At 38.5% G+C, this 20,634-nt stretch overlaps 1 protein-coding gene across 1 annotated transcript; it reads right to left on the bottom strand.

The window, feature by feature from the left end:
• Positions 1-8,861: 8,861 nt before the first annotated feature.
• On the bottom strand, positions 8,862-18,905 carry LOC102865704 (chromosome unknown open reading frame, human C2orf66). The gene is made up of 3 exons (XM_006878925.1): positions 18,853-18,905; positions 9,997-10,141; positions 8,862-9,041 (listed from the first exon to the last, which is right to left on the bottom strand). Exons 1-3 carry the CDS (start codon positions 18,903-18,905, stop codon positions 8,862-8,864), a joined length of 378 nt encoding a protein of 125 aa, XP_006878987.1.
• Between the last annotated feature and the right edge of the window lie 1,729 nt (positions 18,906-20,634).

Below are 20,634 nucleotides of genomic sequence, written 5' to 3'. Positions count from 1 at the left end.
TCGGAAACACATAGACTATTATGGAGATTGATTTTGGAATTTAGATTCACTGTTATCAATTGTGCTTAGCCGTACATGTTCATATCCTTGAAGAATGTGGCATCAAGATTGGAAGAGGACGCATCAACAACCTGCTTTATGCAGATGCCGCAACCCTGCTTGCAGAAGATAAAGATCACTTTAAGCACTTATTGAAAATCAAAGAGATGTCAGTATGGATTATATTTCAGCATCAAGTAAACAAAATTCCTAACCACTACATCACTAGCCAGGAGAAAAGATTGAATTTGTCAAGGACTTCCTTTTACATGGGTACTTGGACCCACAATCAAAACTCTCAGTACCAATAATCAAGAAATCAAAAGGTGAGTTGCATTAAGAAAATCTGTTTTTAAGGACCTTTCTACAGTGCTATAGAGCAATGATATCCATTCGGAGACTGAGTTGGGCCTTATCTAAGCCATGGTATTTTCAGTTGCATTTATTACATCTGAAAGTTAGACAGTGAATAGGGATAATGGAAGAAAATGAATGCCTTTGAATTTTGGTGTTGGAGAAGAGTACTGTATAACGTAGGACCTGCCACCTCGCCCCCCCCCCCGAAAAAGAGCAAACAGATCTGTCTTGGATGAATTGTAAGCAGGTGTTCCATAGAAGCAAGGAAGGTCAAAGTTCCTTTCAGATTTGTTAGGCATGTTGTTATGAGGGACCAGTTCTCTGAAAAAGACATTATACTTGACAAGTCAGAGGATCAATGAAAGAGGAAGACCCTCAAAACAAGGTGGGTTAGGGACTATGTCACTGGGCTCAAGTAGGGCAGAGGCAGTAAGGATGGTGCTGGACAGGACAAGGTTCCGCTTTACTGTTCATTGGCTGCCCTGAGTCGTCGACACCACGTTATGGACAGCTTTACTGGCCAGTCTTGTCCTTGTGAATCTTGCTTTGTAGCCTCAGACTCACTGTCAGCCAGTTGTTCTTCTCTCATGGTGATGTTCTATAGATTTTCAAGTTTGCGTGTCTTCATGGGAGGAGACTACCTATCTTTACATACAGTCTTCTAATGCTCAGGATTTTACCAAAGAATTGGATAGAATTGAAAGTGCATTTGGGATAGGCAGAAGAGTTAAAATGTTGGGCAAGTAGCTCAATACACAGCTAAGATTATAAACAAATCACAAGGAGCTTGTCTTACGGATATGTGTGCTTCTCTATGACCGTGCTGCTGCTGCTAAACAATATAGCAAAATGGGAAACCAGGACCAAAAAGAGGGGAAAGTTCCGATCTCCAGTCCCACCTAACCTATTATCAGTTGCTGTTTAACATAACAACAATAAACCATCAAATAAACTTTGCTATTTGGCAAAAAAGCACAGGAAAGGGAGGATTTACCAAGAGTGGAGGGAAGTAGCTCACAGCTCAAAATCATTTACTTGTTACAAAAGATTCCTAGGTTTCCACCTAGATATCATATTTGGCAAGTAAATCGGGTGGAGTAAATTGAGGCAATCAGCTAGGAGGGGGTTCTGCCTTGATGGTACACAGAAGGACAGTACAAATCGCTTGGGGAGTTCTGATGGCTTAATGTTGGGTGTTGTGCTGCCAATTCAAAGGCACGTGGTTAAAATCCACCAGCTGCTCTGTGATAGAGAGATGGGCACTGCCTTCTTGAGCAATTCTCAGCCTCTGAAAATCCAACGAAGGGTCAGTTATGAGTCACTTCAGACCTGATAGTACATAGCAACAAATCATTTACAGGGAAATGTCTCCCCTTTAGTTTCCCCAAACAGAGAGGGAATCATATCTAAGAAGTGTTGGAGAAGAGTGCTGACTGTCTCATGGACTGCCAAAAGTAAACATGTCCTGGAGAAAATACAGCTAGAGTGCTCCTTAGAGGCAAAACTAATGGGCACATTGTTAGGAGGGATTGGTCCTTGGAAAAAGACATACCATTCGGAAAGGTGGAGTGTCAGGGAAGGAGAGGAAGACCTTCAAAAAGATGAATTGACACAGTGACTCTATCAATGGACTCAAATATATCAGAGATGATGAAGATGGTTCAGGATAGGGCAAGGTTCAGATCCATTATTCGTAAAGTCTCTATAAGTCGTAGTGGACTCGATAGCACCTAACAACAACAACAACTCTTGTATGGGGATAAAGAGAAATCAGAAAGAAAAGAAGTAGTTTCCTGCTTTGGAGAATGCTTTCCTAAGATTCCTCATAAGGGAGCTGCTAGTAAACTTGCCTTGACTCACTTGAGTCTAGAATCAGAATGTGAGAATGATAATTCTGGAGATGTAGACTCATTTTATAGAGATTAAGAGGCAAGAGGCTAGATGATCGTTTTCCTGCAATGAAACACCTTAAGGACATAAATATTCTCTTAGAGGTCATAATGCAGCAAAAGTTCTTAAAATTAACCTTTCTGTCTTTGCTATTCTACCCTGTGAGTGATTTGTCCCCTGGTGAGTCAGAGGTAAGCCCGTTACCGTGTGACAGAGTTGAAATGTTAAAGCAGTAATGAAAACAGCAAAAGAAACAATATTCTGCTAAGGACTTGCAGGTTGAATCTTGGAAATAAATCAAAGTGGAAAGTTTGATGGAATTAAAGCATAGAACATATGCCATGGCATTAGAATGCGAGAATATGGAGAAAGGACAAGACCTCTTGTCAAGAGGAGAAACAAGGATGGGATGTGACCCTTGTTTGAAAATATTTTTTTAATTGTAGAGCACCTTTTGAAGGATACTTGCAGAGCAAATAACATTGAAGGAGAGATACAGCATCTTTCTCTAGGCTGAAGATCAGATTTGTTTTTTGAAAAGTCTATTAAAGAACAAAAAGAATTGATGCCTTTGAGTTAGAGTGGCAGTGAAGAATATTGACTATGCCTCTTAACTGCCAGAAGAAAAACGCAGATCTCTCTTGAAAGAATAGCCAATATACACCTTAGAAACAAGAATAATGAGTCTTCATCTCAGGTATTGTAGACACATTATTAGTGAAAACTAGTCTCCACCAGAGAAGAAAGACATCATTGTGTGGTGAAGTTAAAAAAAAAAATCATTAATAAGATGATACAGTGACTGAAATGCTGTTGTTGTTTGGTGCCATCAGGTTGAGTACGACTGTGATTTCAAGTATAGCAACAATTGGGAGGCTGACAGAGGATCAGGCAGTGTTTCCTTCAGTTGTATTTATGAGTTACTATGAATTGGAATGGATTCAACGGCACCTCGCAATTTAATGAAAAGAATGAGTCCTTCTAGAGTGATGTTGACAGGCTCATTAGCAGCTTCCTTAGAAGGGAAGGAGTAGTTTCCTTAGTCTTCTTCAACTGCTACACTGACCCAGTGTGTTCAAAACACATACCTGGAGCCACCACTACATGGCCCCTGTGGTGCTTGGGAGATAAAGGAATCCATGCAAATGTGAAGTTAATGCTATCTAATACTCTATGAGTAATAACACTTCACTGTCTCAGACCCAGAAGTCTCACCTGTTGACCTAAATCTTAGATTTCATTAAAAACGAAATGTCTTGACCATTCTAGAGCTAAGAAAGGGCGTGTATCATTTAAAGGGTTGATTATCATAATGTCTTTCCTTGTTCATTGTTTTGTCATTCATCACATGGCTTGATGGGTTATGCTAATGATGTGAATGAAAATGCAAACTCATTGCTATCAAGTCAGAACTACCTCATCGCTTGCCTTCCTGTAGGTTTTCAGAGGCTGCTCAGCCTTTGGGGCACAGACATTCCTACTCCAGTTAGACCATAGCACTAGCAGCAGTAGGAGTGGAGAATCTGACACTGATGTGCGATAAAGCTGACCTGGGACTGCTATCCCACAGAGCCAAATCAGGTGCTTTTACCCAAGTTTGCTCAGAGAAAACTTGGGGAAAACAACATCAGGCATAGGACTAAGAGATCTTTCCAACACTGTAGGTCCAAGAACCTGTAAGCACAACTAAGAAGCTGTACTAACTGAAGAATTGTATCCTTTTATCCCCAGTCTGAATTGTAGCCGATTAACTTTCCTAATAAACTCCGCGATTGGGAGTACTGTCTGTGAGTTTTGTGTGGCCATTGCAAGGGATCAGCAGGCCCAGTAGAAGAGCAATGAGAGCCCGAGGAGGGATGGTTAGTGTTAGAATTGATAGGTGTGGAGAGTGTGGGGCATCAGTTGGTTTATATTGTAGATGCTGTCAATGAGACTGTTTCTCCTGTGGAGTTAGTGGTCCCCATCAGACTATCTAACTTCTTAAACACCTGGTAAAGGAAGCACCCAATGAAGAAATCAGTGTTGAGAAGTTGCCAGGATACGTTTAGAGAAGTATCATGAACCACTTGAGAGCTTATAGCATCTGCAAAATATTTATTTCCATTGTAGGAAATACTATACTTCTTTTGTTTAACTAACAATAGTTCCCAGTCAAGAGAAAAATAATTTCCCTAGTGGACTTTTATAAAAGTGTATAGAGGAGTCTACTTTTCAAAATGAAGTGGGAGGGCTACTAACACAGTGTCTAGGGACCAGGTATGCTAACGGCACACAGTATATTGAAGATTTGTTTGTCCACAGTTACCAATAGCACTACCATTAAGAGATTCTAGTTAGTGTAGGGTGTTTATCTGTCCTCAGCAAGTATCTGTAAATTGTGAGGAATTTTTCAGCAGGATCCATTCTGCTGGTTCTGAGACTTTGCCATGTCCTATCTAAACTGCCTCCCATGGATGTCTTTCCATCTCAGCGATCTTAAAACTGCTATCAGTTGCATCCAGAGCAGGGATAATGGTGAGAAAGTGAAAACTGATTACAGAGAATTGGCTGTGGTGGCTGTTGTTGTAAAGATGGTTCCAATGCAGGGTCACCCTTTATATAATAGGATGAAATACTGCCTGATCCGATGTCATCCTGGCAATAGGTGCTAAACTTTAAGCCTACTGTTCCAACTCTGTCGGTTCATATTATAAATAGTGAAACATCCTCTATCCGCTATCAGTTATCTGAACAACCTATACTTTTGTGAGAAAAATCTCATCAATATTTATTTATATTTTTTATTGTTAGTGATCTATTTAAAAAATAACATCCAATCACATCTTTTTGTGGAGATTTACACAGCAGTTTAGGTTTCCATTCAATAATCTATACACATATTTTGCAGTGATATTGGTTACATTCTCCACAATGCATGGACATTCTCATTGTTTCCATTCTGGTTTTCCCATTTCCATGAATCGAGTTTCCTGGGTCCTTTACTTTCTGGTTTTTATTTAGAAGTAATTATTGCCAGCTTAGTCTCTTATAGAAGATTTTTTTAAGGAGAAGAGTGACTTCCCCCACTTTTTTAAACTGTTATTTTAATCAAACTTCACAGAAAAGTTGGATTTTTATTCATTCATTGATGCACATTTTCCTCTCTATTCCCACAGACCAGTTCACTTAAAAAAAATTCATTCATTATTGCATCAAGTTTCCCCCTATCCCACACTTCTCTCCCAGTCCATTTTGCTATGCACTTCTTATTCTGGACTGTTGTCGCACGAATCATGCCTAATAATGTATTCCTTTTAAATAGTTCTTTCCTTCATCTGTTCCAAAGCAGTGTTCATTATTTATCCTGTTTTCTTAGTTTCCCCCAATACCCATTTCAGTCCTGTTTTATACCTATTGTGTGATGCAATATTTATCCTTTAGTGACTGAGATATTTCACTCAGCTTAAATCCTCCAAGGTCACCATGTTGTGTAATATTTTAGGAGTTACATGTTTTTCAGTGCTGTGTAGTATTCTATTTTGTGAATATACCACAGTTTTTCTAAGCATAGTGTTTATAGGTGATATTCTTTATTTTGTGAATAAATCTGAAAGTTATTTAGCTAAAAATGACCACAAGGGCTAATTTGGCTTATAATTTAAAGAGCATCTCTGAGTAATAGTATCAGAAACTTATCCAATCTCAAGCAGTTCAGTAAATCTAGGTTGTTTTTTTTTTAAAAAGAATTTGAGTTCTGTTCAACATTTTCCTTCCATTTGTCAGAGTCCATCTATTTTAGCTCTGATCAGAATGGTCAATAGTGGCAGCTAGGTACCATCTTACTCTTAATAATTACTTACATTTTTAAATGGAAAAAATATTCTTATATTCTTGACATTAACTAGAAACAGCTGTAAGAATGGTAGCATCCTTTTTTTTTTTAACTTCAGTAAGTATTTACTGAACACTTGCAATAGGCTAGATACCCTGGTATATTGTAGTGACCTGAAGACTAAATTAATTAGACATGCTGCTCTCTTTGCTCCCAGATTTCACAATCCTCTAGAGGAAAGAGACAACTAACTAGAGCAGAACATGCTGGATCAGACACAAAATCTGTTTCACACAAACATTTTATTCTTGATTTCAGTATTAACTATCCACAATAAAGCCATGGAAAATAATGCTCAAGTGCACTCCAAAACCCACCAAGTCCATTGCCATTGAATCTATTCATACTCATAGCAACTTAGCTGACAGAACAGATCTGCCCTGTAGTTTCCAAGACTGTGAACCATTATGAAAGTAAACTGCCACTTCTTTCTCCCACCAGGAAGGTACATCTTAAATCTGAAAATGCAAAATGGAAACATAAGGTGACACATGAAAATGGAGGGGAGAGAACATACAAAAGTTTAGCTGTGACTATGATGGACATTTTCTAATATGAAGCTTTATCTGTAGTTTCAAGATAGCCAGAACCTGAAAGAACAAGGAAATCGTGTCATTAAGTAGAAAATGTGAAGACTGCAGAAACCACACAAAGACACAAAGAGCTACATATCTTAATGAAACCTGGTTTTGTCCACATTTGGGGTAATTTCTAATTAGGAAAAGAGCTTATGCTGATAAGTTATAATAGAAATCATAAATGATAAGCTTTACCTCTTTAACTAGTCACAATAATACCATAGTATCATAATACTGCCATTTAGTCCTTCTTCTGCTTCTTGTTCTTAATCATCTCATTCCATGTGCACATTTAAGCATTTATTTGGCATTTTCTGATATTTCATCAGTGTCTATGAAGTCCTGTTGTTGTTTTTGCCTACCATAGAGTTGCAACTGACTCATAGCTGACTTTCCAGCAGGTTTTCAGAGGCAGTAAATCATATGGGAGAAGACAGCCCATCGTTTATCCACAGGGCAGCTGGTGGATTTGAATTGCATGACTTTGGGTTGGCAGCACAATGCCTTACCACTAAACCACTAAAGCTCTTTTATGAAGCACTAATGATTAGTATTTGTAGTTTGCAGGTGAAGAAACCATGATTTACATGTGATTATCATGTAATACTTCACATTATAAAGTTTGTGGGGGTTGTTGTTAGCTGCTGCCAGGTCAATTGTTCCTCAGCCTTCACCTTGCTTGACTCATGAGGACCCTGTAAAGTGGAATCAGACCACTGGTTCTCACTGGTTGATTTTCAGAAGTAGAGTTCTAGATCTTCTTTTTTTCTGCCTTATTCTGGAATGTTCACTGAAACCTATTGACATCAAAGCAGCATGTAGCCTTTACTGATTGATGTCTACCTTTGCGGTTAATTAATTAGAAATCCAACTTAGAACTCTCATATGGCTGGTGAGAATTTTACAAGAGTCACTCCTGCCCACTATACAGTAGATGTTGTTGTTGTCATGTACCATCAAGTGAGCACTGACTCATCCCTGAGCCTCCGGTGGGTTTTCAGAAGCAGTAAATCACACTGGAGTAGAGATTGCCCATCTTTCTCTCTCAGAGCAACTGGTGGATTTGAGCAACCTTCCTTTATATTGGCAGCACAACTCCTTACCACTCCTCCCCCAGGGATTCCTATACAGTAGATACTATGGTATTAGTGACTATTTTCCCATGGTTTAGTGTCTGATATTCTAAGTTTGACATGTGAAAAAAAACCTGTCAAGGTAACCTTACTTAATTGGCATGTTTGTTCATTTTATGTTCTTTTCCTATTTTAGAATAGTGTATGTGCTGCACAATAAATTGCATATTCTTTTCAGACTGACAAAAATTTTTACGTGATCATGTTAAAAATTAATAAAATCTTTTTACAAACACAATGAAATGCAACATCTATACGCTTCCTTATGATTTCATCTGTAGGCTTACAGGAGCTTAGACATAGATTTCAATTTTTATGTGGCTTTTTTTATTATTCAGCTAAACAAAAAAGCTAGTGGTTTAAAATCAAAATTCATTTTGGGGGAATGTATAATTTATTTTGGGGATCTATTAAACAGGAGAATACCTATTTCCTTTTAAATGGAAGGTAGTTGATTCATAGAATTCTAAAGCAATGAGATTACTAAATTTCAAATACTAACGATAAATAATAATTAAAATTCCTGGGTATAAGAATAATATGATCTATTGTATTATTCTACTCCTTTCTCTAGTTGAAGAAGTTCAAGTACGTGCTTAATGCTTTCTCCAATGGGTAGCATTCTTTTCATTCTCACGTTTCATTTAAGGTAACTGTCAATTTTCCATATAATGTGTATAAAATTTTCCGTATAATTTAGATGGAGTGCTAGTTTAGTACATGTAATAATTCTACTGGGACTGCCAATTCTACTGTTTTATTCTACTTCTCTCAGAAAATTATAGCTCATTGTTTTTAAAAACTGTACTATCTAAACATTAACAGTTCTGAACAGAACTTCTGAACAGATGAATATGATCAGAACTAAGTGTTCACTTCTACAAGGAGGTAAAAACCTTTTCATAGGAATATTTTCAAAGCATCTGCTATCTGACTGAGTTATGTTTGCATAGAGAGAGACAACTTTTACCTGGGCTCCGAAGGAACTGTCAATCAGCCTTTCAGATAATTTGGAAAGGGGCTTTTCTGTTCTTCATAATCTGCAAATGCAGAAGTAATAATTTCTGATTGGAAAGATAGGGGTCTGGGGTTCTCAGTCATGGAGAATGTATTTGGAAACCTCCCAAGATCAAGACCTCTTCCTTTAAAATATGCCTGAAGGGTTCTGAAAAACTGAGGAGAGAAAGAAAACATTCCGTGTCATTTCTAGATTATAACCAAAATACTCAAAGTTTAACTTTTTCCTTGGAATAAATTAGATTCGTTTAAAGGTAATCTTGGAAGCAGGATATTGAAAACCCAGAAACAGAAGTGCCAACTAATATCCCCCCGCCCCAACCCACGTCCTTTTCCTTCATTCTTCTGCCTTCTTTCTTTCCAGCACTTCAATTCTAAAAAAGGAAACTTGCCATCACTGGTGAGAATTGAGGGAAGGATATCAACTACTTAACAACATTATAGTCAGATGATTCACTGTAAACCATCTGACTGTGCTGAAGCCAGAGATGTAACTGAACTTTTCAATAAGCAATTCTGACATTTTCCCTCTGATTGGGAGGACCCAACTCCTGCCTTCTGCAATATTTTCTTTTCAGACATGGGTTTTTAAGTTTTCTTTTAGCAAATAAACACAAAATCTGTGCAGTGTTCTATTTGTTTTAATATTTTAATTTCATATTGTTACCTTTCCTTTTCTCATATGTAGGGTCAACTTTCAACTTTTCCTAAGTTTTGCAAGTATTTGTTTCATGAGACTTTAAAACAGATTTCTAATTTAAAAAATAGTTAATTCAGTTTAAGATGTATAAAGACACAATTGCCCACTAGGCTCTTAATTTTTCCATTCATATTGGAAACCAAGGCAACAAAACAAATGTGCATGTAAGACCATTTACAAATATTATGTAGTGTGTGTGTACAAGATAATATCTAAGCACAAGGTGTTTCTTTTTACAGAAGCAAATGTAAATTTGTGAGAGAAGCTATAAGATGCCAGTTACCAGGCTATCAAACACAGATTGGATCCTGTGGGAAATCTCTTCTCCACTGTGTGTGTGGAGTGAACTATGCAGAAACCCAGAGAGATGCCAGAATCTGAAACCCACCAAGCCCCATGGTATATTCTTACTAGATCTCGGTTTCTGGGGTTGTTGAGTGGCTTCCATTTCTCTTCATTTCTCATTGTCGCTCCATGTACATGCGCAAATAGCACCAAGGAAACACCCAGCAACAGGAGGAGTGCTTTGGGCATGATAGAGTGAAGCTGTATGAAACTAAAGATCAGGAAATATGGATGGGTGGTCACAGAGAGAGACAGTTGGAGAAGATAGAGAAGGAAGGGTAAAATTGAAAAAGAGAAAGAAACATATTAAAAAGAAAGGGAAGGAGAAACAGGCATTGTTTCACACAAATTTCACAGCCATCTTTTCCAAAGACTCAATTGTAAATAAGACTCCCAGAATACGAGTTTTTTAGTCTATGATAATAGACTATATATATATACAGTGATAAGCAAAACCATTGTAGGAACAACCCAGAAAATCTGAGTACACCTTTTATAGCTTTAAAGAGAAGGACACTCCCATTGTTTCCAAAGACAGTACAATCCTCTTTAAAAAATTTAAATTACTTGGGTCTTAAGACAGCTGTATCCGGAAAGATAGAGGAGATGAGAGAGACATCCTTAAAATTGAGAAATGTGTTTTACACACACACACACACACACACACCCCCAGACAGATGGACAGCAAATCTGTATTAGTCGAGATTGCCATCCACCCCATGGTGTAAAATTGAACTGAAACAAATAGAAAAGGCTAATAATAAAGCTTACCAGGGAGTTGGGCTTTGGCTGGCCCTCGATGGTTACCCTGCCTGATCTGAAAGGCAATTCGTGGGTACTTATAGCCAGCGGACCAGCTGCAGATGGGAGTCATTGACGTGAGCAGAGAGAGTTCAAAAATAATGATTCCATTTTCATCCACAAAATGAAAGACCCTTGAAAAATAAAATCTTTAAGCCTCCTCAAGGGTAACACTGAACTTATTTTGTTTTATAAATGCAGCAGCCTTGCCTCAAACCACAGAACATTTTATGTTCATTTTATAAAATGCACAAGGTACTTCCACACAGCAAAGTGGCTTTCTCCTTGTTCACTTTTAATAGAAGGTATATACGCAGACGCTGGGAGGGTGATGATGATTATTCCACCTAATAGAATGACGTTTTGGTAACATTAGTGGGTTGTTTTTTTTAAAAAAAAATTACCAGCATTTTTGAACAAAAAATTCTATTGCTAGAGATGAAATTACTTTTTTTATCCATACCTTGTATTCCTTCTGAGAATCTCAAGAAACTTGCAAGTTTTAAATAGTGGTGTGCAAGTTTTAAATAGTGGTGTGGTTTATCACAATGCCGTTGTTATTAGGTACTATTTCGGTTCTGACTCATAATGCACCTATATGCAACCAAACACCATCAGTTCTGCACCATCTCATAATCAGTGACCTATCTGAGGCCATTATTGCAACCACTGGGTCCACAGCTTATTGAGGTCTTCTTGTTTTTCACTGACCCTCCATATTTCCAAACATGATGTCCTTCCCCAGGGACAGGCCCCACTTGATAGTATGTCCAAAATATATAAAACTAAGTCTCACCATTTTTGCTTCTTAGAAGTATTGTGCCTGTACTTTCCCCAAGAGAGATTTGTTAGTTCTGGCAGTCCATGGTGTTGTTGCTGTTATGTGTTGTCCGGTATGGTATGACTCATAGAGACCCTAGGAACAACGGATCTGAATCCTGTCCTATCCTGCACCAGCCTCTCTGACATGCTCGAGCCCATTGCTACAGTGACTGTATCAAGCCATCGCATTGAGAGTCTTCCTCTCTTTCACTGACCTTTGCTCGCCTGGTGTTCCCTTCCAAGGAATCGCGCCTTCTAACAACATGCCCAAAGTATGTGGGACAAAACTTGGCCATCCTTGCTTCTAAGGAGCACTCTGGCTACACCTTCTTCAAGACTAATAGATTCAATACTCTTAACCAACATGTTCATCCAAAGGCCTTACTTCTTCAGTCTTCCTCATGCACATGAAGTGATTGAAAATACTGTGACTTGGGGTCCAGCATACCTTTGTTGGCGCAATTATGTCTTTGGTTTTTAATACTTTAAAGAAGTCGTTTGTAGCAGATATTCCCAGTGTAATGTGTCATTGAATGTCTTACCTTCTACTTCCATGAAGGTTGAATGTAGATTAAAGTAAAATGAAGCTTTTTGTAAGTTCAATCTTTCCTGGTATTTATCGTGGTATTACATATTTGTTTAGTTGTGAGGGCTTTTGATTCTTTGCTTTATGTAGGGATATAGTAATGACACAGGAGGAGATTGCCTATCCTTCTCCCATTATCTCATTTAGCAAATGCTTTATCGTATTATTACTCCTCAAAATAGAACAAGGTAGTATGTGTTTGGGGGGCGGATTTTTACTATACTCCCAGCATTGTTTTTATCATGAAAAGGAAAAGAAAAAATGACTATGCATCCACCATGTGTAACAAATGACAGGGTTGAGAAATTGGATTGGATGTGTTATAAAGTAACCTTGGATCCAGTAATTCAGAGCAAAATACTGGGCAAACCTTTGTGGAAGAGGCTAGAAATCTGCACTGAAAATGGGAACACCTAGCTATGGTCTCTACAGTGGTGACCACAGACAAGTTACCATAACCTTTATTTGTTCATTCTTTTATTTCTCTTGTGTGTCTCCTCTGTACCAGTTACCGAATTAGGCATTGAGGAGAAAATGGTAAAAATAAAAGACGTGATTCATCCTATAGTCAACATGATGGCCTAGTGGATAAGTAGTTGCATTGTCAACCCAAAGACAGGTAGTTGGAATTCACAAGCTACTCTGCTGGAGGAAGATGGATGATTTCCTCCCATATGATTTAAAGCCTCTTAAAACCGGCTAGAGGGTCAGCTATGAGTTGGTTCTGACTCTATAATATATAATGACAATGATAACAATTAACTATTAGTGGGTAAGGCAGATATTAAAATATCATTATGCAACAAAATGTATAAATTGTTGCTATTAGGTGCCATCAAGTCAAGTACAACCCATAGTAACCCTATGAACAACAGATCTGAACCCTGTACTATCCTTCGCTATCTGTGACATTCTGACACTTCCTGATACATTAGAGCTCATTGCAACAGTCATCGTGTCAATCCATCTGGTTAAGGGTCTTCCTCTCCTTTGCTGACCCTCCACTTGTCCCCTTTCCAAGAAATAGCCCCTGCTAGGAACACACCTGTAGTATATGAGGTGAAAATCATCATCTTTGCCTTCCAAGAGCACTCTGGTTGCTCCCTTTCCAAGACATATTTGTTTGGTTTTTATTGTCAGTCTATGGGATGTTCAGCCCTCTTCTTCAACACCACAGCTCAAAGAAATCAATTCTTCAAGTGATTGGAAAGATCATGGCCTGAATCAGATGCACCTTAGTCCTCAAACTGGCATCATTACTCTTCAATAATGTTGAGAGGTCCTTAACTGCAGACTTTCCTAGTGCAGTATGTCTCCTGATTTCTTGACTGCTGGTACCAACCAAAGGTGTTAATTGTGGATACAAATAAGATGAAGTGGATGACAGTTTCAATCTTTTCTCCATCTATCATGATCAGTCCAGCAGTAAGACTCTTTGTCTTCTTGATATTTAGACACAATCCATATTGAAGGCTGTATTCTTTGACCTTCTGCAACAAGTGCCTCAATTCCTCCTCACTTTCAGCAAGCAAGATTGTGTTATCTGCATAATGCAGGTTATTGACGAGTCTCCTTCCGATCCTGACCCCACATTCCCCTTCATAGAGTTCAGGTTCTCGAATAATTTGCTCAGCATACAGATTGAATAGGTATTTGGAGATAATACAACCCTGACACATTCTCTTCCTAATTTTAAACCATGTAGTGTTCCCTTGCACTACATGGCATAAATAGGATTTATACACTTTTATAAATGTATAAATAATAATTTATAATAAATGTATAAAGACTTCGACAATAATTAGCATTGTCTACGAAGGTATAGAACAAGGCATTTTGATGAAGTCTCAGTAGTCAGGAAAGGCTGCTGTAAAGAGGTTGCCTTACATCTGGTGGATGAGGAGTTACCTAGGCAACACTGGGAGGATGAAACAAGAATTTCAAGCAAGGTGAACAGCTTGTGCTTGAGCCTGTGGCTGGAGAGGAACATGGAACATTAAAGCAACCAAAAGTCAGAGTTCCAGGAATGGAAGGAGGAAGGGGGAGCCTCTGGGGAGCCTGGGGAAGTTGTCACATTATAGATTTTATACAATGGGAGGTTGTTAAAGTGTTTTAAGTATTGACTTTCTTGATCAGAGTTGCATTTTTAAAGCTTACTCCACAATGGCAAAGAATGATAGAGCTAAAAGAGGCAGGAGAGGAGATTAGCAAGGAGTTACTGCAGTAGGCCAGGTAGGAAAAAACTTTGTATGGGTGTGAAAATTATTTAGAAAGAACTGCTAATGTTCTGGGAATGCAGAACTAAGGGAAACAGAGTTTTCCTGATCAGTTCATAGGTCTATGATTTTGTAGCCAAGTACATTATACTGCCATTTGATGAGGCATCAAACATGTGTGGAAAGGAGATCATGAATTCCACTGAAACATGTTGCGTTTGAAGGATCTTTGCGATCTCCAAAGAGGGAATGTAGAGTCCTACACAATTGGATACACAGGGATGGAGCTCACAGGTAGGTCTGGGAAAGAAATTTATTCTTAAGAATTGTCAGCAATACAAATGGATAAGAATGCCTCAGGAGTGATTAGAAAAAGAAAAAAGGATTTGAGTTTTGGTGACTTTTAATATATAACAGTCAGGTACAAGAAACTGATGAAAAGAATCTGAGTACAGGAAAACCATAGGAATATGGAAGAAAGAAAAGACAGTGTTTCCAACCCAAGTGCCCATCAACAAACGAATGGATAGAGAAGCTGTGGTATATTCACACAATGGAATACTATGCAGCATTGAAAAACAAAGAACTAATGAAATATTATACAAAATGGGTGACCCTGAAGGACATGATGCTGAATGAAATATCTCAGTCACAAAAGGACAAATACTGCATAGTGCCACTGTTGTAAACAGGACTGACATTGGGGGAACCTAAGAAAAGAGGGGATAAATAATATATATTGCATTAAAACAGATGAGGGAGAGAACTATTTAAAAGGAATATGCTGTTATTGATAAGTATTGCCGAGTCATAGATGACTCATAGCAACTCTATGAACGAAAGACCTAAGCACTGTTCATGATCTTTCCGGAGGCAAGCCATTTTGGAAGTGGATGCCACTCCTGCTTCCAAGCTTGTTTTAATCAGGCAGCTCCACCAAACACTGTCCACCATGGGTAACCATTATTGCATTTGACACATCAGTGTCACACTGTTTAGCATCACAGCAACCACGAGTCACCTCAGCAATGCACAGACTAGTGCTATACCACCTAGAAGAATGTTTGACCAAAAACAATTTAAACCAGGCCTGAGGGCCGCAGATTAAAATCACCCACCTTGGGCTTGGCAGCATAACTTTCTGTCCATTAGGCCAATGTAGCTCTCTCTTTGTTGTCACTGTTATTGTTGTTAGGTGCCATCGAAGGTATTATTTTCATGACAAGATTACAGAAAAAGAGATGCATATTAAAGTGGAATGTGGACTCATGGAAGGGAAATTGTATAACAATGAAAGAATTTTTTTTCTTCAAAGAGAAAAACGAACTGGGGGTGGGCAGGGAGGAAAATGTACAACTATGAATGAATGGGTAAAATTAAATGGAAAGAATATGCTGTAAATATATATATGTTAAATTAAAAATCATTAATAAAAACCATTTAAAATAAAAAAGAAAAAACAGTGTTTTAAGAAGGGAGAAATTGGATAAAATGAGAACTGAAAAGTGTTTGTGTAACAGGAACCATTGTGGGAGATAGGGGCAGAAGTCAGATGACAGTGAGTTAAGCGAGTGGAATGGCCAACAGACACTTGAAGAAATGCTCAAAAACGTTGGCAATAAGAGAGATGCAAATAAAAACCACAATGAGATACCATCTCACTCCAGTACCAGTGTCACAGTTTAACAGGACAACCACCAATAAATGTTGGAGAGGATGTGGAAAGATTGGAATTCTCATACATTTGCTGTTGGGATTGTAAAATGATAAATCATTCTGGAAGGCAGTTTGGTGTTTCCTCAAAAAGCTGGATGCAGAAATTTCACATAACCCAGCTACTCCACTGCTAGGAATATATCTCAAAGAAAACAAAGCTTAGATACAAATGGAGATTTGTACACCAGTGTTCATAGCAGCCTTATTCCCAACAGCAAGGACATGGACACCACTCAAATGTCTATCAACAAACAACTGGATTGAGAAACTGGTACATTCACATGACTACTTAGGAGCAATGATTTAGAAAACCACTATATAGTATGGGAGAGACTAGCTAACATTATGCTAAGTGAACTACCTCAGGCCCATGAGGACCAATACTGCATAAGACCATTACTGTAGAAACAGAAGGATAACCAGTTAGATATGTATAAATGTCCAAAGAGGGAAGGCGAGGGGGCAAGGGTCCTAAGGGCATGATATCACAGGACTGCGGATATTAAGATCGAGGGGAAATCTGAAAAGACAGGATAATAGTAGGCATAGACCAATGGTGATTAATTTTATAAGACACAGTGTATATGAAACAATGTCAATGGGGGGGAACACCCAAAATAGAAAAAAATAAAAGAATTGAGTGGGGGAAGAGGAGAGAAAATATGCACAGCAAGTTCTTGAGAAATGTAATAGTGAAGAAAAGAGAGGTAACAGGTAAAGGAGGGAGAAAAGGACAATGTTACTGTGGCGGCTTTTACTGAGAGCTGTCAGCTAATTTAAGTGTCAGTGGTTAACTGCATAAATGAAAACAAGGGGATTTAGTAACAACTCACTTAAAAGCTCCAAGACTTCGGGTTTAGTGCATCATTTATTAATGTTATTGTTGTTATTAAGTGGCATTGAGTCAACTGCCACTCATAGTGAAGCTATGAACAATGGATCTGAACCCTGCCCTATCTTGCGCTGTCCTACCATCTATCTCTGACATCCTCGAGTCACTCACTGGTCAGTCTCATTGAAGGTCTTCTCCTCCTTGACTGACTCTAGCGAATACACTGAAAACTCCTTAGATTCTGTGTGCTGAGTATAAAGAGCAATATGTAGACAGCATCATCTTCTGCCAACAAATTCAGAATAGAGATCCATGGCCATGTAGCCATGAATAATTTCTAAACTTAGTTCTATTTGACTAGAAAACAATTCACTTGTTTTCCCCTTAAAGTACTACCCACTTAAGAAATATTTATAGCTTCTCAAAAGAATGATGCACTAAAAATAACATAGACACTTTACAGCCTTCTTCACTAAGACTGGAGTTTTCCTGATTGCTGAAAGAGATTACATATTTAAATAAAATTATTGCTTAAATTTCTAGCCTTTTTCCTCCCACAATGATGGTGTTTACTAGGGAAGAAACAGGCTACAGTTTAGGTTGGAAATACTCAGGATACATTACTCCAATCCAGGCAGCTGCTTCTCACATATGCTCTCAGGTCTCTTTGACCCTGAGCCTCTCAACTCTGGATCCTGCCCTATGCTCAAGGAAGTTTTGCAAAGTGTTATTAGTTTCACCAATTCTATCTCCCAACTAAGCCCCACTCCTATCACTTCACCACAACACCTAGGCCATGGCTCCGTGGCGTGGCAGATCTAGTTCTGCTCTGTCTCAAACTGCTCTCTGGTTCTCTGCCACCTATGAGGCTGCTTTCACCACTGTCAGTCTCAATGTCTCAGTCTTGGAGGTCTCACTCTGTTTCTGACCCAAAGTACATACTGCACCATCTGCTTCTTCTTTCTTGAGGGTAGTGAGATTCCCTTAATTTTTGGTCTGGTTTATGGGGTAAACACACTGTATCTTTATGTCCCTCATTTAATAATGCCATTCATGACATTTTAGTGTCAACACTACAGTAAGTACATTTAGAATATGTCAACACTACACTAAGTAGATATTTTACAATTATGTGGTTGATAGATGCAATCAAAAGAGAGAGGAGGAAAACCCAAAACAACCAACAGCCTGTTTCAAATCTACTCCTTCTTAATCAGAATGATCCCATTTGGTTTCTTGAGTAAGCAGAGTTGTTGTTCAAGCAGAAGTCGGGACAGTACAGTCATATCATAGCTTGGAGAGATTTTCAATTAGCTTCCAGACCACCGCAATAAAGTAAATATCACAATGAAATGAGTCATGCAAATTTTCCTACCTTCCCACATGCATATTAAAGTTACATTTACACTCTACTGGAGTCTTTAAGTGTGCATTGTGAAAAAGATTTTAATCCTGGGAGAACAACCAGAATGTGATACAGAGACAGGAAGTGAGCTCGTGCTATCAGGAAAAACGGTGGCAATAAAACTCCTCAGTGCAAGTTTCCCACAAACCTCCAATTTCTAAAATAAATAAATGAAGTGGTACCTGTGAAGCACGAATGAGGTGAAGTGCAATAAAAAGAGCTATGCCTGGATAGGCTTTTCCATGTGCACAGGCATCTGAATGAAGTTCATTGCCAATATTTCTAAATTAGAAAATGGGGAAAATAAGAATGCAGTACAGGGCTATTCACAGAAAATGAATCTGTTAAGTACCTGTTGGTTAACCTTAATTTGTATACAATATTGTAAGTTTAAACATGAAAGAGCAACAGTGAAACAAGGATGCCAAACAAAGAGGATATTGTGGGAGATAAAGAGAAATTTTAAAACTATTGTTGTTAGGTGCTGTGGAGTTGACCACAAGTCATAGCCACCTATGAACAATGGACCTGGACCTTTCCCTACCCTGGCTCATCTTCATGATCCTTGATGGACTTGAGCCCATTGCTAGTTACCATGTTGATTCATCTTGTTCAGAGTCTTCCTCTCTTACACTGACCCTCTACCTTTCCAAGCATATCATTTTCCAAAGATTAGCCCCTCCTAACAACATGCCCAAAGTACGTGAGACGAAGTTTCACCATACCCTGTGAGTAATGAAGGAACTCAGTTATATACAGTACAGATTGGAATTTTAAAACTGTTAAACTACATAACATTTTTAAATGCTTCCTGTCCCAGTGAGGAAGATGGATCTGATAATAGCTACTTAGCTCTTTTATGAACAATGACATTTAACCTCCTTTTCCTCCCCTCTGGCCTAAGTAAAGGAAAGGGGAAATTATTACCTTTTTACTGACTGCTTCCTAAGTGATGACAACACCAAAACTAAGGGAAATATGATTAATAAGCTAAAAAAAAAACCCAGCTAGGCAACTTTCTCCACAGAGCAGTGAAAGTGCTTTTTTTGTGGCAGTGAGCTGATTTTAGTTTGAAAGAGACTGAAGAGATGATGGAAGAACTAAGATAAGACTCTTGTTTTGTGGAGAACAGAACAAAGTGCTGTTGAGTGTCAGAGGACCGACAACGACCATGATCATGTGACGAGTCAGGGTTCATGTCTCATATCCTAGGACCAAAGTCACCTGCTGTAAGATCCTGGGAAGGTGAGGAAGGGCCAGAGATCACTACCTTGGATTCTCCTTTTCTACAGATAGGCCCCCAAAAAGGAGAAGGAGAACATTACAGACCAATGCCAACACATGAGTTAACCTGTTAACCATTTGTCCCTTTCATCAATATCCATACAGCTTAAGTGTCTCTGAAGGTCCTAAAATTTCTCTGGTCATTTCCAGTGAGGAAGTTTCCATTTTATTCTTTGCTATCCTTTGCTTTGCTTAAATTTTTTTTTTTTAAATAGAGATAATGAAAGAGGGGAAATAGTCCTCCTCTGATTGAAGCATATTAAAGCTCTTTTGCTTTATTGCTGAAGAGTTGCCTAAGACTCTTCGTGACCCTGTGAACAAAAAAATATTGAAATGTTGTCCTATACTGTGCCATCACAGTCACCTTCATGTGTAAGGCCATTGCTGTGGTCACTGTGCCAATCTGTCCCCTTGGAGGTCTTCCTCTCTTTCCCGTTTCCTTTTCCCAGCATGATGTCTTTTTCTAAGGACTGGCGACTCCTGGAAACATGCCCAAAGTATGTGAGGTACAATCACAATTTCACCATCCTTTCCTCTAAAGAGCATCCTGTTTGCACCCTAGTCATGGTATGTATATTCAATAGTTTTCTCCAAAACCATAAGTAAAGGCATTGATTTTTCTGCCTCCTTCCTCATCGTCAAATGTTCAGATGCATAGGAAGCAATTGAAATGATCATGGCTTGAATTAGGTGGACTTTAGTCTTTAAACTGACATCCATGCACTTCTAGCACTTGGAGAGGTCCTTGACAGCAGATTTCTCCAATGCTTCACATCTTATGATTTCTTGACTGGTGTTTCCATGGGTGATTATGAATCCAAGTAACACAAAATCTTTGACTATTTCAGTATTTTCTCCATCTATCATGATGTTGCCTCAAGGCCCAGTGGTGAAGGTTTTTGTTTTCTTGATGGTGAGATGCAATCTATATTGAAGGCTGTAGTCCGGTCTTCTGCAGTGTTTCACGTCTTCTTCACTTTCTGCAAGCAAGATTGTGTCAAATGCTTATTGCAGGTAGTTGATGAAACTTCCTCCAATCTGA

The sequence above is a fragment of the Elephantulus edwardii genome, unplaced genomic scaffold (genome assembly GCF_000299155.1).
Source record: "Elephantulus edwardii isolate Elephantulus edwardi_28Jun2011 unplaced genomic scaffold, EleEdw1.0 scaffold00001, whole genome shotgun sequence".
Lineage (NCBI taxonomy): Eukaryota > Metazoa > Chordata > Mammalia > Macroscelidea > Macroscelididae > Elephantulus > Elephantulus edwardii.
This window is presented reverse-complemented; position numbering and strand designations above follow the sequence as displayed.

What these genes read in the sequence shown, in the direction of transcription:
- LOC102865704 (XM_006878925.1), bottom strand. Translation starts at nt 18,905, where the DNA reads ATGGTAACTAGCAATGGGCTCAAGTCCATCAAGGATCATGAAGATGAG. An exon ending in GATCATGAAGATGAGCCAGG is followed by an intron (nt 10,142 to 18,852) that starts GTAGGGAAAGGT and finishes CCTGATCTTTAG; the next exon opens with TTTCATACAGCTTCACTCTA. An exon ending in ACCCCAGAAACCGAGATCTA is followed by an intron (nt 9,042 to 9,996) that starts GTAAGAATATAC and finishes TTCTCTCCTCAG; the next exon opens with TTTTTCAGAACCCTTCAGGC.